The following is a 19,296-nucleotide window of genomic DNA, read 5'->3' as shown; positions in this document are numbered from 1 at the left end:
ATTCCACACACTGTATAGTCCATGGGGTCGCAAAGAGTCAGACACGATTGAGCGACTTTCACTTTCACTTATTTAACAACTGGCTTGCAAAACTTTTAAAATTTCAACAATCTGCTCTCACCAGCTAGATGGCATGAGCTAGGCTGAGTGGACACCTGGGCTTCCCTGAGTTGTCACTAAGTTCTTCAATTGTTTAAGACAGCGACATAGCTTAGAAATAAGGTGCCCAAAGACAATTAGCCAAAGGAAATAATTTCACAGGGTTTTCTTTTTTTTAAACACTGCATAACTCTATCATGATTCTTACTGCTTTGCTCCTAAGTAGCACTCAGTCTAGTTCATATTGGATAGATGTAATGCTTTTCAAGGTTCCATGATAACAGGTTACAATTTCCACCCATTTTTAAAATATATTGTGAGCAGGGACAGACTCTGCTCCCACAGTTGCCGACTTCCTTCCTTTGATGAGAAGGTCACTTGCTCACCACCCAGTTCCTGTCTCCCTGGACGCTGTGCCCTTTCCCATGGCAGCAGGAGCAGCGGTGTGACGGGTCCTTTTGCCACAGGAAGGAAGCAGCCAGTACACACAAGATGGGCAAGAGTGCTCTGCTGGGCTTGCTCTGAATCCCACCCCGCACCCCCCAACCCCGTAGGGTTTCAAGGGTGCTTCCATGACAAACAAGATTCCCAGAATTGTGTCAGCTGTGTGTGTGTGTGTGTGTGTGCTGAGTCGCTCAGCTGTGTCTGACTCTTTGCGACCACTGTGGATGGTAGCCCACCAGGCTTCTCTGTTCATGGGATTTTCCTGGCGAGAACACTGGGGTGGGTTTGCGGTTACCTCCTCCAGGGGATCTTCCTGACCCAGGGACTGAAGCTGCATCTCCTTTGTCTCTGTACCGCACGCAAATTCTTTACTGCTGAGTACCTGGGAAGCCCACTGTGTCATGAGCTGTAGAATTAACTGCTTTGTCTGGAAACAGGCTGAGTGTTTAATGTTGTTTCCAATTGTAGAGCAAGACGCTAGGTCACTTTGAAGATGACTGGCCCCCGCATAGGGAGACCGTCAGTGAAGTTCCTGTCCTGTCCTGTGTACTCTGAGCTCAGGCCAGCTCTTCTCTGAGCTAGAGAAGCTCTCATCTGGAAGCATGGGGATCTGCTGACAGCTATTCTGCCAGAAAACCACACAGCCGGACCCAAAACACTTCTAGATTTTCAGATCTGCTGAGTCACACAGCCAACAATGCAAGTTCTTGTTATTATTATTAATTTTACATTGAGCAAACTCAAATCTTCTATTGAAAATAGATACTTTATTTCTCTCATTTTATTCCCTTAATTCAGAATTTCCCAAAGTTCTTTAAAATGGAATACTTGTTCACAAATTGAAAAATGATTAGCTTGAAACATCACAATGGTTGTCATGGTGGTGCTTGAACCTATAAATCATTTAGAACAGGAGACAATGGCTCCCTTTTCCCTCTATGTCTTTAAAATCCTTTGCCAATTATCTTAGAAATGGATACCCAAGGAAAGGCTGATTTCCTCCAGCCTGGTGTAGGAAAATGTATAAAAACAATCATTGGACAGTAAAATTTTAAAAATATAAAACAAACTGAGGATCTGTAAATCAAATGTAAAACAAATTGAGCTCTCTATGCATTGATTTCTAAAATCCCCAGGGTCTTGTCATTGAAACAAGTGTCTACTAACTTGTTAATAACTTAATCATAACAAATACTGCAGATTTCTTAAATAAAGAATTCAGTGCAGCTAGTGGATAAACTCCACCAGCATGATCCACAATGAAGGTTCAACTAAAACTGAAGTCAGAGAGTGAGCTGGTTAGTGATGGGCAGAAATCCATGTGCACAGCTATACTGGTTTAGACATGCATATGAAGCACCAATGCACGTGATTAGATATCCAAAGGTTAATATGAAAGCTTATTAATAAGAAACGAAAAGATTAAAGTGTACAGGCCAAGGAACTTCTATTTCCTGTTGCAAGGGAAGTTCAAACACATCACCAAAACCCTACTTGCGATGACCTTTGTGCCACAAGGCTGAGATCGTTCTCCTCCACGTATGCACCAGCATTCAACCCCTCAGACCCCACAGGCTGGCCTGACCAGGGTGCCGGGGAGAGGGTGACAGCTCGGACCAGGCCAGGGGACCCACAATCCTGCACCAAGTGATGCAGAGGCCAAGTCCATGCAGCTTCACATTTGCTCTGACCTACTTTGAAGAGGCTGCGTTTTGTTTACCCTAAGTTAAATTCACCATGGAAGACTTACTGATGCTTCTTGCAGCAGAAAGTGACTTTAAATGAGATATAGGATTCCAAAGATTGACGGGTTGAACACACGACTCTGCTCACTCTGTTCTATTCTCTTCTTAGCTTCTAAGACTATCAGGAAACTGAACCCTTTCGTCTCTGGGCTCTAGGAGCACGCATGCTGACGCCAGGAGCATTTCTTGTCATCCCTTTGGTTTGTAAAAGTAGGAATGAGAAATGGAGCTGGGTGTCAGCCCTGAACTGGCCAGTCCCACACTGAGCCTGGCCCTGGAGGGGACAGTGCCCTGGTGACTTCTGCCTTCCAGGTGTGTGGCCACACTTCTTGGACTCATGTACCTGTCTTCACCCCTGGCACCTAGTCTTCCCTCTGCACCTGCTGTTCTCCAGATGCAAGAAGGAAATCACAGGCTGCATCCCACATGTGGTGAACACTGTTGGTTGTGGAAGCAGTATGCATTCTCCACACTTCCCAGTGAGCAGAATGCCTGTGCTGACCAGCAGCTCCACACACCCAGGGAAAGCTGACTCCCATCCCGGCAGTCAGGATGCATCTGACTCCTCTTCTGGGATTCCATTCTCACCAGGGACTAGGTCAGCCCTGGACCCAACCTTGGTCTACCAGACACGAGAGAAACTCTGCAACTGGCCATTTCTGGAAAGGCTTCCTTTTCCTATGAAACTACTAGGAAAATGGTCTCTTCCCCTCTTCTGAGAATTGTGGCATCTGGATGGGATGCAGGGAATGGCCATGGTGCCCTGGCCAGCTTGAGAAGGAAGCCCACCTCAGAGATGACTAGGGAGGTCCTTGATGGCAACTCTGGGCCTCAGGTTCAGCCCTGAAGTGTGTCCTCCTGGGACTCCTGTTCCATGAGGTGAGAGATTTTTACCTGAGCAGGCTGAAGACAGGAGTTTTGCAACCTGTATTAGTTATCTACTGCCATGGATCAAATGACCTCAAAATGTAGAGGCTTCAAAGCATAAGAATCTATCCCATAGTCTGTGTGGGTATGGAATCTGGGCATGGCTCTGCCATGTGCCTCTGACTCCGGGTCTCACAGGCTGTAATCAAGGTGTGGACCAGGACTGTGGTCTCACCTGCAGGCTCGACTGGGGAGCCTGTGTGAGCCTGTTGCTTGGCAGCTGTGGGCAGGACTCAGCTCTCAGGTCAGTGGGTGAAGGGCCTCAGTTCCCCACTGGGTGTTAGCTGAAGGCTCCCTCTGCCCTTGCCATGGGGTCGCCCTGTAGAGCAGATCCCAATGTGCCAGCCGGCTTCCCTTGGGGTGAGCACATGAGAGGCTCCAGATGGAAGCCAGAGACTGTCTGCACCCAATCTCAGAGGCGACAGCTGACTCCACTGCGGCCACATTCTACTCGTTAGATGGGAGTCCATGTTCAAGAGGAGGGGCTACACAGGGGGTGAACACTTGAGGTGGGGGCATCGAGGGCTTCCTGACAGCTGGGCCAGACAGGAGACTGCTGAGGAACGGGGGCCCTGGCTGGGATGCTGACGGCTGCTACAAGCCCCACGTCTCCATACCTTGCCTGCATGTGAGGCCCTGCTGACACTGTGGACAGCATCCACAGACAGACCTCAGGGCTGGGGCTGGACGCCCTTTAAGACTGCGACAGCCTCCAAGCAGCTCCAGCTAGTGGAGCAGCACACACTGACCTCGGTAGCAAGCATGGTGAGAAAAGGACGAGCAGTTGGAGGATGACGGGGAGGGGCAGCCATGCTTAAGACAGGCTCCCAGGATGGGGCAGGGCCAGCAGAGGCCCACCCTTCTGGCAAGGGCCTGAGTGCAGGGAGCACTCTGATCAATCTGGCATTCAGGCGGGCCCCCAGCAGTTGAAGGGCTAGTCACTTACACTTATGTGCCAACAACCCACGGTGCCCTGGAGACAGGCTAAGAGCAGTACCCAGATTTCAGCATGATGTAAGAAAATCAAACAAATGATAACAAAGGATTCTTTTTCTTTCACTTATTAAAAGACCTGAATCAAAGCCGGTGAATTGCTTTCTCCCTGGCTGAGTGGTCGATTCCAGTTTTTCACACTGTAAACAATGCTCAGCAGAGTCCTGCTAATTAGGTAAGTAAATGCTTCAAAGTGGATGCCTTAACTCCCGGGGCACCCACGGCTGGTGGTGGTGGGGCAGGAGGCAGGGCCGGGGCAGAAGGCGCAGGACTCTGGGTGGTCCTAGCATGAATGGGCCCTTCTCTCTGCACCCCCTGTGGCTCTATGCTCTCTTCCTGGCATCTCTGTGAGCGTGTCTGAGAGGATGAGCAAGAGGGAGGGCAGGGGAAGTCCCCTGGACACGCATGTGGGGAGACTAAGGTGTGCAACTGATCCAGGACTGAGAAGGGGATGGGGCCTCCAGACGGGAACACAAGGGACCTTCCCTTCTGTCTGGTGCGGGTCCAACCTCTGCACAGACCTTTGTCTCAAAGGCTCCCAAGGGTGGGTGGAGTGTGGCTCCTCAGCACTGGAGGGACGCAGGAACAAACTCTTCTCCAGGATGACGCAGCTTTTAACAAGCTGGGGACTTGGTCATCCAGTGGTTAGAACTCCGTCCTGGAAATGCCCAGGCACAGGTTCAACCCTGGGCGGAGAACTACGATCCCACCTGCCATGTGGCATGGCCAAAACAAAAGAAAAGCAGCTGCTAAATCTTGTCCCATGTGCCTGGCAGATGCCACACATGCCAACACCACCCTCAAACCCAGGCAGGCTGGGGGAGACTGAGGTCTGAAGGCTGACAGAAATCAGGTGTACGCCTGGCTCTCCCACCCAGTGTGCGCCCCCGGGCGGTGGCCCCTCCTCGCTGCCAGGGGCCCCGCTCTCCACCCAGTCCTTCCTCCCACTGGCTCCCCAGGGAGGACAATCCATGGAGGTAAGGATGGCAGCCACAAGAGCAGCCACTGAAAGCTTGGGCCCTGGCATGCGGAGCTTCAAACCCACCCTCTTCAGGGATGAAACAGCCCTGGAGCTGTCCAAGCCTCGGTTGTCATCTTTCTGACTCATCTGTCTAATCCTCCATTTTTGAATCCCCTACAAACTTCATTTGCATTTGGAAGTAGGTCCAATGTCAAGATGATCAAACGTATTTTGAGGATGAAAAAGAAGTCTTTTGTGAAAAGAGATAAAATGAATCAGGATTATTTTGCCTAGAGAAAGTTGGTAAGTAATTCAACAATTATCTTCTCTACCCAGAAGCTGGCAGGGAGCTAGCTGTCATTTCCAAGGAAGATAGAAAAAGATCAAGTGGTTGGATGGTGGAAAAGGATGAACTTCCTAAGCAGAGGGCTGCAGAGCTCATGTGGGACATAGGCATCAGCTGCTCCCCGGGTGGAATGCACAGAAGCATTATGCTGTTGGGAAAATGCAACCCTGGAGGGTACCTGGTTTATAAATACGCATCCTGTATAGCTCAGGAGCCCTGAAGTAGGGACACACACAGGCTCAATATATGGACGATGCCCTCTGTGTGTGTGTGTGTGTTACTGATGCTTAGTCACTAAGTCACACCTGACTCTTTGCAACCCCATGGACTGCAGCCCAACAGGCTCCTCTGGCCATGGGATTTCCCAGGCAAGAACACTGGAGTGGGTTGCCATCTCCTTCTCCAGGGGATCTTCCTGACCCAGGGATCAAACCTGCGTCTCCTGCATTGGCAGGTGGATTCTTTACCACTGAGCCACCAGGAAATCCTGTACGTATGTGTAGGTATATATAAAGAACTTAGGCCTGTCTGGAAGCAGGGATGCTCTACATGGTGTTTGTTAAAATTCAAAAGAAATCCCAGGAAACAAGAAAGGATGATCTCAGACGAGGTGTGACAGGAAGCAGAAACAAAACCAGCCTTCGATTCTGGCTGTTGCTAGACTCAAATCAAGCTGGTCCCCTCCTGGGGCCTCAGCCTCCCCTTCTTTAGGACTAATGTTTGGCCCCTGGGTTCACAGACTCTAATGGGTAAGTCCCCGTCCATCTCTGGAGCACAGCCCCCTGCCCACCGGCATTCACAGCCGGCCGCAGCGGGCTCACCACCACGACCTATGTGACCGCATCATCGCTGTGCTACGCTGACCTGGCCACTGGCGAGCATTCTGAGGCCGGTTCCAACTCGAGGAACATTTCTCTGCTCCCGGCTGGCTGCCTCGGCCCATAGGATACAGTTTTGGCTGAACTCTAACCGCGCTCTGAATGATTAATGGGTTAAATAATGTTACACGGGTGCCTGCCGGGCATCCAAGGTGCGTTCACTGTTAACCAGACACACTGCGTCGAGCCTTTAGCAAGGAAAGCCGGAGGGGAGAGACACACACATCCCCAGGCAAGAACGGAAAGTCTGGAAACCCAGCCCCGACACCAGAGACGGCAGAGACGAGGTGTCGACACGGAGGGAAGCAAGAGGCACGTACGTTCGGGGGCTGGCCTTGGGCTGGAGGCCTCGGGAGCAGCGCCTTCCCCGGGAGCGCCAAGCGGAGGCTCGGTCGCGTCCGCGGCAGGAGGCGGGTAGGGTGGGGGCGGGGGCAGCACTAGCTGGGGGGGGGCCCGAGCGGCGCCTCGGGGGGGCTTCTGTGGCACCTGCCGTCCGACACCTACATGGAATCAACAGGAGTCACTTCAGAAGGTGAAGCCACCGCTCTCCGCCTCCCACAGAAGGCACGTCACCAGCACTTACCCACACCAAGGACAAACTCACGGCCCCAAACATACACACAGCCGCACCGGACCCAGCCACGCCCCGCACCCGACCCAGCCACGCCCCGCACCAGATCCAGCCACACCCACACCGGACCCAGCCACGCCCCGCACCAGATCCAGCCACACCCACACCAGATCCAGCCACACCCACACCGGACCCAGCCACGCCCCACACCGGATCCAGCCACACCCACACCGGACCCAGTCACACCGGGCACCGGATCCAGCCATTCCTGGCACCAAATGGAGCCACACCCCGCACCAAATCCAACCTCTCACATGATTCAATTATTTTATATACGTGTTCCATCCTTGGGTCTCTTTGAAAATACCTGCCCAGTTACCATTTGTTTTTGGAAGGCACAGTATTTTCAAATTCTGGACCTATAACTATTATTAAAACTCCCTAAATAGTTCTGTCAAGTTAAAAGGAACTCCTTTTCTTCACAATAGTCTTTTTCCGCTTCACAGGTGGTTTTTTTTTTTTTTTTTTGGCTTATTCTTGTTGCTTATATTTATCATCTATTATAGATTCAATAATCCCCTAATTTTGTTTCCCTCTTGAAGCTCATTTACACTATCAATCTCTTTGTTTGTGGTAATAGCTTTCAAACGTTGTCTCAAAAAGGGTCCTTGGCTGGACAAAGGGAGAGAAGTGGGGTCCCTCACTCCTGTCTATCTCTCAGACCATCAGAGCAACCCTCTTTCATCTATTCACATTGGGGATTTATTTACAATTTGCTATGAAAATGATCTGCTAATAAAATTTTTGAAAGTCAGTGACTTGACACATGATATGAGTTACTAGTGTCATAAGTTGTGCTCATTATACTCATCTTAAAAATAGTTTCTTCAAGCTCTAACGTTTAGACTTTTCTAGTAACTAATAGAGTCTATACTTCATGCTCTTTATCAGACTATGAATAAAAATACTAAGAGACTTCATTTCTTCATCAAGGGATATATCCATTTGTTCCTCCTCTTGGTTATAGTTCTGTAGACACAGAAAAATGTTAATTTTCCTATATCTACATATCATTTCCTCTCTCAAAGTGCAAATGAGCTAAGGCAGTCTGCATGGGTGTGGTTCGCCTGGCCCACAGGTAAGGACCTGACAGATAAAACAGCACCAACCCCAAGGCAGGTAGACGAAGAGGCTCTCCACTAGGAGGCTTGGTCTTGTTTACCAAGAAATTTGGGTCAAGACCCAAATCCAGCCAGCTGCAATACTCCTTTAGCACAAGTACCAAACATTTAAAACATTTTGCTCTCTAGGGATCTGATACAAAAAGCTCAGCATATTCTGTTGTGGTTTGCACTACTTTTAAAGCATTATCTTTTAACCTAAAGCCAAGATTTTGGCTAAAAGTTCTGCTTGCGATGCCAGTATTGTACTTTTAATTCATGGGGATTTCTGATGGTGACGGAAATCTGCCTTGAAATGGCCAAGACCCCTGACCTCAAAAATTATTCCAAGTTATTATCTGGAAGAAAGGAACTTCTGGCCTCCTCCTCAATCTTCACAAACAAGTTTGTGGACCAGAGAGAGACTCATGCCCAGTTACTACCATCCACACCTCTTTGTAGAGGGAACTGTCACCCTAATTTTCACTTTAAAATCCCATCTCCCTTCTCCTGTGATCCCCTTGGGTACCAGCAGCCCAACCCATGCCAGAATCTCTAAGCTCATCAGAGATGGGCCTCGGTCTTTCAAGGTTCCATCAGGAGGCCCTTCCTGGGGCTGACACGGGCTGGTCTGACCAGGAGGTTTGCAGGACTCAACACATCCACACTACACTTAGCATGGATGCCTCTAAGAATTTCAACAGGGAACTCTCAATCTGAGTTCATCATCCATTTATGAAAAGAGTGAGGAGGCGGCTTGGAAGGCAGAATAGGGGTCTCATTGTTAAGAGAAAAAGAAAACAGGATTAGCTGAAGGAGCTATTGATCCTTTAAATTGGATAGCTTTTCCTTTGGGAAAGAGGATGCACTGACCTGAAATACAGGCTACGGCTCCTTAGAAAAGCCGATTCCCACGCTGTGAAATGCTAAGACGTTAAAAGCAAGGTACTAACCAGGGGAAAATGCTGACGAACAGCCAAGTAAGCTCTCATAGAAGTTTTAGGGACCAACAGCGAGACACTGCATCCTTGGGCATCTTTTCCCTTTGGGGGCTGCAGCCATGAGGTCAAAGGCAGACCACGAGGGTGCCCAGGAGGCTGAACGGCACCCCTGAAACGAGGCTGAGGCACTTGTCAGAAGCTTATCTTGGTCCCTCCGTAAATGAAATAACAGTGATTTTAGAATAAAACTGGCTAGCCCTGGCTCATGGACCTAGGGATGGGAGTAGGATATTATGACCTAATAGGTCTTTCTGCTCACACATATTATAATTGCACCCTTTTAAACTATACTATGATTGCACCCACTTTAACTTGGGTTCCCTTTTTCTCTAGGATTATCATACATGAAAGCTGTAGAACTGGTGTGCTCAAAAAATAACTGAGCTGTTGTCACCTGATCTATAAATCCCCTGAGTTGAAAGTCTTTCACACCGTCATCCGTGGGCTCCATCCTTGGACTCATCGCCTTCTACAAGCAGACACCGACTCCCAGCCACACACACAGGCTCCCCATCATGCGCCCCCTCCGGAGCCTCCTCAATCACCCTCACCTTTCCCCACTGGCCCACCTTCTAAATGCCTGCACCACCCCCAGAAAATGCCTGCAGGGTATTACATGACTCACGACTGTTTATTTCCAGACTTTCTTTCTTTAGCCTAAATATTCTTCGGGTTAATGCCATCCCAGAAGAGGCCACTGCAGGGGTGAGGAGCAGTGCTAAGATGCAGGCCAAGCACCCAGAGGCGTGCAGACATGGTCACTCACCCGTCCTGCCCTTCCTGCCCTCCTCCCTGTCCTCCGTGCGGGGGGGCACCAGCGGGCTGGGTGGTGGGGGCTGTGGTGGAGGGGGAGCTGGTGCCCGCCTCTTCTTCTTCTGTAAGTCAATCTGCGACCCCAGAGACATCTGCAAAGCACAAAGAAGGACAAAGGGTCAGTGTGAGGGTGGCCGTGTACGTGGAGGAGCTGGCCAGAGTGATGGGCACCCCGAGGAGGGCTGGCAGGTTGCCAGTCCCCTCACTGGATTTCCTGTGTGGGCAATGGAGGCAGGGGTGTGAGGACTGCCTGTGTTGCCCAGGAGTGGCCCTGTGGGGGTCCAGGGATGTTCAGAGATGCCCCCAAGACTGCTAGGTGGCAAAGGGCAGAAGCTCTGCCCTATATTTCCCAGGGCCTGCAGGCAAATTGGAAGATTTGGAAATCTCCTCTCAGTGTCAATATGAAAAAGGGGATCCTCAGCTCTCATATGTGTGTGCTCGGTCGCTCAGTCGTGTCTGACTCTTTGTGACCCCATGGGCTGAAGTCCACCAGGCTTGTCGGTCCATGGGATTCTCCATGCTTTTGTACAGCCACTGTCACTGCTGAAGGTGTGCATAAAGAACACTTCATCACACGTGAGGATGTGCCAGAGTTCCTGCACTGGGGGGTGGACAGAAGCCTCGGGCTCCAAATCCAGGGACACCCAGTCCTTCGAGGGCTCATCCTGGGAGGGGTGCAGCTGACACCACCCGCTGGGCCTCCCGTCCTGCTCTTGGAGCCAGGTGTTTTAACCCAAGCAGGATCCCAGAGGACAGGGCACGTGGCTCTGCTTCCCAGGGAAGGCAACCTCCTCTTCTGGGCCAGACCTGGTGCTCCAAGTATGTGAGTAGAATGTGTGTGTGTGTGTGTGTGTGTGTGTGTGTGTGTGTGTGTGCTCCCCAGGTGGCTCAGTGGTAGAGAATCCGCCTGCAGTGCAGGAGTTCCCTGGGTCGGGAAGATCCCCTGGAATAGGAAATGGCAACCCACTCTAATACTCTTGCCTGGAGAACTCCATGGACAGAAGCGCCTGGTGGGCCACAGTCCATAGGGCTGCAGAAGGGTCAGACATGAGTGAGTAACTAAACAAGTGTGTGCATGTGTATGCATGTGTGTAGTGTGTGTATGTGTGTGTAGCATGAGTGTGTATGAGTGTGTGAAGTATGTGTGTGTAGTATGTCTGTCTGTAAAAATCTACAACTTCATCAGTAATACATATCTCAATTTTTTTTTTAATTATAAAAGGAGGAAAGAAAAATCCTTTAATTGACATTCAGATTAACTGCTAACAGCAAACATTTTTCTGCTTTCTTTTAAAAGTCATATTTTTTCTATCATTCTATCACAATATATTATAACCACCTCCTATAACTTTCAAACTCTTTATGAAAAACATGGCCATAAAAAGGCAGACAGTTCCACACAGCTTAGTCAAACCTGCCCACTCTAGTAGCAGCCATTTCAAACTCTCTTTCACTTAGCATTTACCCTGTTTTTCTAAATAATAAGCTTATTCTGCTATTTCTGGATTTTCCCCATGTTAGATTTTGGCTTCCTACCCCAGAAGTTCTCAGACACAGGCACATGCAGACCCACCCACCCCCTGCCCACACACACACACACACACACTTTTCCTCCCAAATCTTTAAAAAAATTTAGAGCACAAGAATCAAATTAACATTCACTATTTAGTTAACCATATAGAGTTATAGTAGATATAATTATGAAAACAGATGTTTTCTTCAAGAGCAAGTTTCTCTAACCAAGACATATAAAGTGTATATTGACTATATGTTCTTTCTAGGTGAACTTTTGTTTTCTCTAAACTTGATAACTGATTTGTCTTCTAACTTTTTTCTTTTTGCTGATTCTCCTGGCTATCTGTTTATCCAGATATTTTATCCTTTGTCCCCTGGATCCCATGCCTTTTAAAATTTCACTTCATTTTAGCAGGGCAAGGTGACTATCAGCTGAGACAAGAAGGATGTGGTGTGAATTTTTGAGATCTTGAAAATCTGAGAATGTCTGCGTTCTGCTACACTGAGCCATCCGCACGGTGCCTGTGGGGTCTCTGATGGTAAGAAATCTCTCAGGATGCTCAGCACTCACCCCATCCCCTCCTGGCCTGCAACCCTGCGGTGAGGACACCCCACCCAGGCTGGTTGTCCATCTTCTTTCCTGACGCAGGCTTGGGCGTCCCCTCACTCCTTAGGTCATCCTAAGGCATGCCTGGGGTGAAATTGCTCTTTACGCTCTGCTGGGGCGTCCACGGACTCTAGAGGTCTGTACATCCTGTGATTCTGTAGAATGTTCTTGTGCCATTTCTCAGAGATTTTTTCTCTGTTTTCTCTTTTCTTTAAGGATTCCAATTACTCGAACACTGTGATTTCTAAATCAATTTCCTAACTTTTCTTGAGTATTCTTCCTTTTTAATTGAAACAAAGCTGACTTACAATGTGCTAATTTCTGCTGTTCAGCTAATTGAGTCTGTTTCTGTTCGTAAATAGGTTCATTTGTGTTGTATTTGAATATTCTTGACTAATTAAAGAAACATTTTTACCCTCTCTCTTAGAAACCTCCTTTATTTCATTATCCAACTCTTTCGGCTTTTAAGTTTTCGGTTACTATATTTTTAACCTCCAAGCACTCTTTTTTGTTGTATTTTTTTGAAATACGTTCATGTCTTGTTTCCTGGATACACTCTCTTTTCTCTCTGAGGCTGTTAATTTGTATCTTTAAAAACACGTCTTTCTACTGAGCTATATAAAAGAATGAAATGATGCCATTTGCATCAACATGGATGGACTTAGAGATTATCATATTAAGTGAAGTAAGACAGAGAAAGATAGATACCATGTAATATCACTTACATGTGGAATCTAAAATGTGATACAGATGAATTTATTTACAAAATAGAAACAGACTCTCAGATAAAGAAAACAAGCTTATGGTTACCAAAGGGGAAAAGTGGTGGGAAACGATAAATTAGGAGGTTGGGATTGACATATACACACTACTATGCCTTGGGAGGAAAGTTATGACCAACCTAGATAGCATATTCAAAAGCAGAGACATTACTTTGCCAACAAAGGTCCATCTAGTCAAGGCTATGGTTTTTCCTGTGGTCATGTATGGATGTGAGAGTTTGACTGTGAAGAAGGCTGAGCACCGAAGAATTGATGCTTTTGAACTGTGGTGTTGGAGAAGACTCTTGAGAGTCCCCTGGACTGCAAGGAGATCCAACCAGTCCATTCTGAAGGAGATCAGCCCTGGGATTTCTTTGGAAGGAATGATACTAAAGCTGCAACTCCAGTACTTTGGCCACCTCATGCGAAGAATTGACTCATTGGAAAAGACTCTGATGCTGGGAGGGACTGGGGGCAAGAGGAGAAGGGGACGACAGAGGATGAGATGGCTAGATGGCATCACTGACTCAATGGACGTGAGTCTGAGTGAACTCTGGGAGTTGGTGATGGACAGGGAGGCCTGGCATGCTGTGATTCACGGGGTCACAAAGAGTCGGACATGACTGAGCAACTGATCTGATCTGATGCACAAACCAGATAATCAACAAGGACCTGCTGTTTAGCACAGGGAACTCAATATCTTGTAACAATCTATAATAGAAGAGAATCTGAAAGAGATAGATAGATGTATAACTGAATCACTTTGCTGTATACCTGAAACTGACACAGCATTGTTAATCAACTATACTTCAATAAAAACTCTTTATATTCATTTTCTTCTGGTATGTGTGTGTGTGTGTGTGTGTGTGTGTGTGTGTGTGTGTGTGTGTGTGCATGTGTGCTAGTCACTTAGTCCTGTATGCTCTTTGTGACCCCATGGACTGTAGCCCAGCAGGCTCCTCTGTCCATGGGGATTCTCCAGGCAAGAATACTGGAGTGGGTTGCCATTTCCTTCTCCAGGGGATCTTCCTGACCCAGGGATCGAACCTGGGTCTCCTGCCTTACAGGCCAACTGAGCTACGAGGGAAGCCCTTAGCCAACTGCTCCTAAATAAGTGTGTCTTTGTGGATAGGGTCTGTGAACATTCATGAGCTTTCCTGGAGTTTTCTGGTCAGAAACCCGCTTGGCTCACTGGGGTAATCCCCAGCTGTGCATCTCTTTAGGACACTCTCTGAAGCTTCCCAGGTGGTGCTAGTGGTAGAGAACCTGCCTGCCAATGCAGGAACTCTAAGAGACGCAAGTGTGGATTCCATCAGCCACAGTCCATTCAATTCACCCCCTCTGTCTTTGGTAGAATATGAAGACTGTGATTTCAGTGATGACAAATTAAACTTCCTAGCAGTCCTTTATCTTCCCCACGTGCCCTTTTCTTCTCCTTTTACTGAGTTTCAGATACATTCCTTGACTATAACCTCTGAGGTAAGGAACACATAAGACTGGAGGAAAAGCAGATTCAAAAAGTGATTTCCCAAATTTAAGAAACTCATCATGTGGTTACCTCCCAAACTCAGGATAAATTCACCAAGACTCTTTCAAATAAATGGCTGTCAAAGTTTTCCACTGTTCTATCAGTGTCTATTGGAGAAGGCAATGGCACCCCACTCCAGTACTCTTGCCTGGAAAATCCCACGGACGGAGGAGCCTGGTGGGCTGCAGTCCATGGGGTCGCTAGGAGTCGGACATGACTGAGCAACTTCACTTTCACTTTTCACTTTCATGCACTGGAGAAGGAAATGGCAACCCACTCCAGTGTTCTTGCCTGGAGAATCCCAGGGACAGGGGAGCCCGGTGGGCTGCTGTCTCTGGGGTCGCACAGAGACACGACTGAAGCGACTTAGCAGCAGCAGCAGCATCAGTGTCTATACATTGTTAATGTCCCTAGTTTTCCTGGGGTCTGGTTGCCCGTGGGGTGTGTGAGCTGGATCCTCAGGAGACCCTGAGCAGGGGAGGCCCTGGTCTGAGGTGGTCACCTGCTCTCACCACCAGCACCATCATAATCCTGCCTCCATCTTCATCGAGCTGCAGGCGATGACAATGCTGAAAGGCAGAGAGCGTTGGCTCTGGTTCCTGGATTTCTTCCTTCGGGACTGACAGTCATCCATTCATTAATCAGGATTGCTCAAACACTATGGATGGGCCTGCCTGTGTGATTTTCTAGTCCACATTCCTCCATCTCTTCTTAAAAGATGATGAGAGATTTTGTTTAATGTCAGTTGTTCACTTGTTCTTTCCATTAATTCACCAGCTATTGCTAGTTCCTTGTTCTGTGACTGCAAGGACAGTGACTTCAAAGGATTCATGGGAATGACAGAGTTCCTGACCTCCTACTGATGCCCACCATCGAGTGAAGGAGAGAGAATTCTGTAACATGACATGATCTTCTTCTGGCTGGAAATGCTGCCGAGAGCTGCAATTTGGGGCTGACTTGGGACACAGTATCCTCTGTGAGTTCACGCTGGTTGATCAGCGCCTGCTAAGCTCCCACTGACGTCTGTATAATGACGACGTGTTCCAGATTCTGCCGAGCGCCGGCATCAAGTGGGAGATAATTAGAAAAACGAATCAGGAAAGCGATTCTGGCTCAGTAGCTTGGAAAAGCAATTTTTCCCCGTTGAAAGAAAGTTCTGGCTCACTCCTCGTTACAAGATTTGGAGAAGCATCAAACTCCTCGAGCCTTTGCCAAGATGGCCCAGCTTTGGCCCCAGTTGCCCTTCTCCTGGATAGAAGCACAGCCCCTCAACAATGGCTGAAGACCATGCGTTTTCTGGGCACACGGCTACTTCTGATCAATTAAGGTAATGCCTTTGCAAAGTGTCTGGCAAGGTCTGAGACTCCAACCAAGACAAGATCTAATGGGCAAACTTCTCTCTCTTTTTTTTTTTTCTGGAGCTTTTGTTATTTCAAGGTGTTTAAACAAAAGTACTAGATTGGCCAAAAAGTTTGTTTAGGTGTTTAAAACCCAAAATATACAGCCTCATAGAAAATACCTTTAACACTGGCAGCAATGAGACTTTATTAACATTTACTAAGGGTGCCAATGCATATCATAAAACTGCCTCAGAGGCCCCCAGGGGCAGGTAATTTCACTATCTCTGTTTTATAAAAGAAGACACTAAAGCTTGTAAAAGATTGCTTGCCCAAGGTCAGACAGCTCACAAGTGGGCAGAGTTGAGATTTGATTTTGGTTTAAACCATTTTCCTCAGGTCTGGAAGATAGGACTCTGAGAGTTTTGAGTGGAAATATCTATTCCTGTTACCTCATCCATCCATCATTCCAAGCATGTGTGCTTGGAACCAGTAAGCTCCACGCTGGGCACTGGGCACATGCAAGTGAAAGAAGGAATCCAGGAGCATCTTTTTCCTGTTGAATCCACAGCTCCAGGGGGCTTGGCTGTGCCCAGCTGGGTCCTTCCTTCCTTGCCTTTTTTCAAGCTGTTCTTTCTGCCTAGAACGTCCTTCCTTTCCCAGCACTTATATCTGCCCCTGCTGAAATCTTCCTCACTCCTTAAGGCCACTTCTCAGGAAGACCCCTAACGTCCTCAGGTGACAGTTAGTCAACCCCTCTTCCTGCCCAGATGCAGGAGCAGAACATCTCTCAGAGGTCAGCCCTTAGCTCCCCTCCCTGGGTTCTAGCCATCTGCTGCCATGCTTGCTCCCTTGAGTCCTGTTTGCCTTTGAGTTCTCTATAGTAAAGGGTGTGATTTATCAGTCTCTGAATTGCCACAATTTCTTGCTTCTTGCCTTTGCACTTCAGGAATCAAATGTTTATTTGAATATAAGAAAGAATGAAGTAGGAATTTTTTATATAAATGGAGCATATTATAGAAGGAATTTATGAGAGCCTGCAAGTATAACACAGCCCTGGCCTCGTATTCTCATTTCTCTTTCATTCAAAATGTGAATACTCTATTGTTTTTACTCTGACAAATGAAGACTATATATAATCACTAAAAATATTTCAAATAATAGAGGGGCATATAACATGCTAAGTGAAAATCCTCACCTCTACCCCTAAAAGACAACCTCTATTAAATTGATGTGTTTCTCCTTAGCCTGCTTTCTGTGTATCTACATATATGAATATTTACTAAAATGAGAACACACTCTCAGAAGGAAAACTGCTTTTTCACCTGTGATACTGCCCACTGCTGGGTAGGAAATCTCTCCGACGTCCTGAGGAGGGGATGGGTCCACCCCTGCAGGAACCACACGTGTGTGTACCTATCCTCAAGGTTTGGCATTTCGATTTTTCCAACAACTATTTCGAATACATTTGCAAAGAGACTCCTCACATATTTAATCTGTTTCCATTTTGTTCTCTTCTAATACAGCTCCATAAACTCACTGGCTCACAGGCAATGCAATTTTCAAATGAACTGAAATCGGAATCTCAAAGTGATATGAATGCTCCAGTGTTCACTGCAGCATTGTTCACAATAGCCAGGATGTGGAAGCGACCTAAATGTCCATCAACATGAACAGCTAAAGAAACTGTAGTCCCTTCGTACAATGAAACAGCACTCAGTCATGAAGACAGAGGACATTCTTCAACATGTGACAATACAGATAAGCCCCGAAGACACTGTGCTACATGAAATAAGCCAGACCTGGGAAGCCAAATACTGCACGATTCTACTCACACAGAGGTCTAATACACTAGGCAAATTTACAGAATCAAAGGGTAGAATGGTGGTTGCCAGAGGCTGGGGAAGGGAGGCAGGGAGTCACTAACCAGTAGGCATTTCAGTCAAGCACGGTGGGTGAGCTCCAGGTGTCTGTTGCACAACCCTGCACGCAGAATCGAGGGGGACGCATGGTACACGCCATGGTTTAAGGGGGTGAGTCTCATATCAAGGGTTCTAAGCACAATAAAATGAAATTCAAGACAAAACAGGAGACACGTTGCCCAACGGACCTTCACAAAGGCTATATTATAGTTTGCTTCTAAGTCGCTTCAGTCATGTCCGACTCTGTGTGACCCCATAGACGGCAGCCCACCAGGCTCCCCCGTCCCTGGGATTCTCCAGGCAAGAATACTGGAGTGGTATTATAGCTTACACCCTCACTAACGCTCCACTTTCTCCCCACCCCACTCAACAACAGAACCAAGATAACCATTCACGTTTTTATCAGAGTCAATGAAAAGTACCCTAATTACTTTTTAGATCTACATTCTTTAAATGCTAGGGCTAGCATTTTTTTTAATGATTATTCTTTACTTGTGTGTGTGAGAAAGAGAACGTTCACATCCAGTAAGCTGTTTTCTCCCTACTGTGATGTCATCCTTATCTTAGTATCAACCCTCTAAATGACATAAATGTTGTGAATATCTTCCCTAGCTTCTTATGGTATTTTAATTTTCTGTGTTTTCTTTTTTTTTTTACATTTTTTGGAATATAAAAGTTATTTAATTCAACCTGTCAAGTCTCCCCACCTCCTTTTTCTAACCCAGGGTCATACTAAGAAAGGGATTCTTGATTTCAAATGTTTAAAATTCTTATTACTTTAATGTAGTTTCCTGGTATACTTTTTCATAGTTTTTATTAAATCAATCTAGACTTAATCTTGTTATGTGCTCTACATTTCTCCCAAAGTGATGAAATGAGCTCACAACACAAATGACAGCTATTTTATAAATCTGCAGGCTCCTATATTATCATCAAACAAAACCCAGTAATAGCACACATTAGAATCTGAAAACCTGATGTTGTGACTGATGTTTCCTTTCCCCTCTGAAGCATCTTATCCAGGGAAAATCTGGCCTGCTGGAAACCTCACCTTTTTAGAACCAAGCAGAAACTGGCTGCCAGCTCATGTCTGTGATCAGTAACAGGAGGCTCCTGCCCTGCCACACCTGCCAGGCTCCTGCCAAGCTTGGTCTAAACAATAATCACTTTGCCAACAAAGGTCCGTCTAGTCAAAGCTGTGGTTTTTCTGGTAGTCATGCATAGATGTGAGAGTTGGACCATAAAGAAGGCTGAGCACCAAAGAATTGATGCTTTTGAAGAGTCCCTTAGACAGTAAGGAGATCAAACCAGTCAACCCTTAAGAAAATCAACCCTGAATGTTCATTGGAAGGACTGATGCTGAAGTTGAAGCTCCAATACTTTGGCTATTTGATGGGAAGAGCTGACTCATTGGAAAAGACTCTAATGCTGGGAAAGATTGAGGGCAGGAGAAGGGGGCAATGGAGGATGAGATGGTTGGATGGATGGCGTGACCGACTCAATGGACATGAGTTTGAGCAAACTCCAGGAGATAGTGAAGAACAGGGGAGCCTGGGATGCTGCAGTCCATGGGATTGCAAAGAGTTAGACACAAATTAGCTACTGAACAACAACAAATAATAAATCCAGAGTTTCCTGGGAAGAGTCAGTGTCACATCCGAGAATTCTGAAAAACTAGTGATGCGTCT

The 19,296-nt window shown here is 47.2% G+C and overlaps 1 protein-coding gene across 5 annotated transcripts in view; it reads right to left on the bottom strand.

Annotated features, from left to right (window-relative positions):
• COBL (cordon-bleu WH2 repeat protein) overlaps positions 1–19,296 on the bottom strand; it is a 303,653-nt gene that overhangs the window by 76,706 nt on the left and 207,651 nt on the right. For 3 of the 5 annotated variants that reach the window (XM_059885790.1, XM_059885792.1, XM_059885791.1), the window contains 2 exons: positions 9,892–10,030; positions 6,714–6,893 (listed from right to left, as the gene is read on the bottom strand). In XM_059885790.1, the coding sequence (XP_059741773.1) occupies positions 6,714–6,893; positions 9,892–10,030 (319 nt within the window). The remainder of the gene's footprint in view (positions 1–6,713; positions 6,894–9,891; positions 10,031–19,296) is intronic. The other 2 variants (XM_024990960.2, XM_059885793.1) reach the window with 1 other exon arrangement.

This window comes from Bos taurus, chromosome 4, assembly GCF_002263795.3.
Source record: "Bos taurus isolate L1 Dominette 01449 registration number 42190680 breed Hereford chromosome 4, ARS-UCD2.0, whole genome shotgun sequence".
NCBI lineage: Eukaryota > Metazoa > Chordata > Mammalia > Artiodactyla > Bovidae > Bos > Bos taurus.
This window is presented reverse-complemented; position numbering and strand designations above follow the sequence as displayed.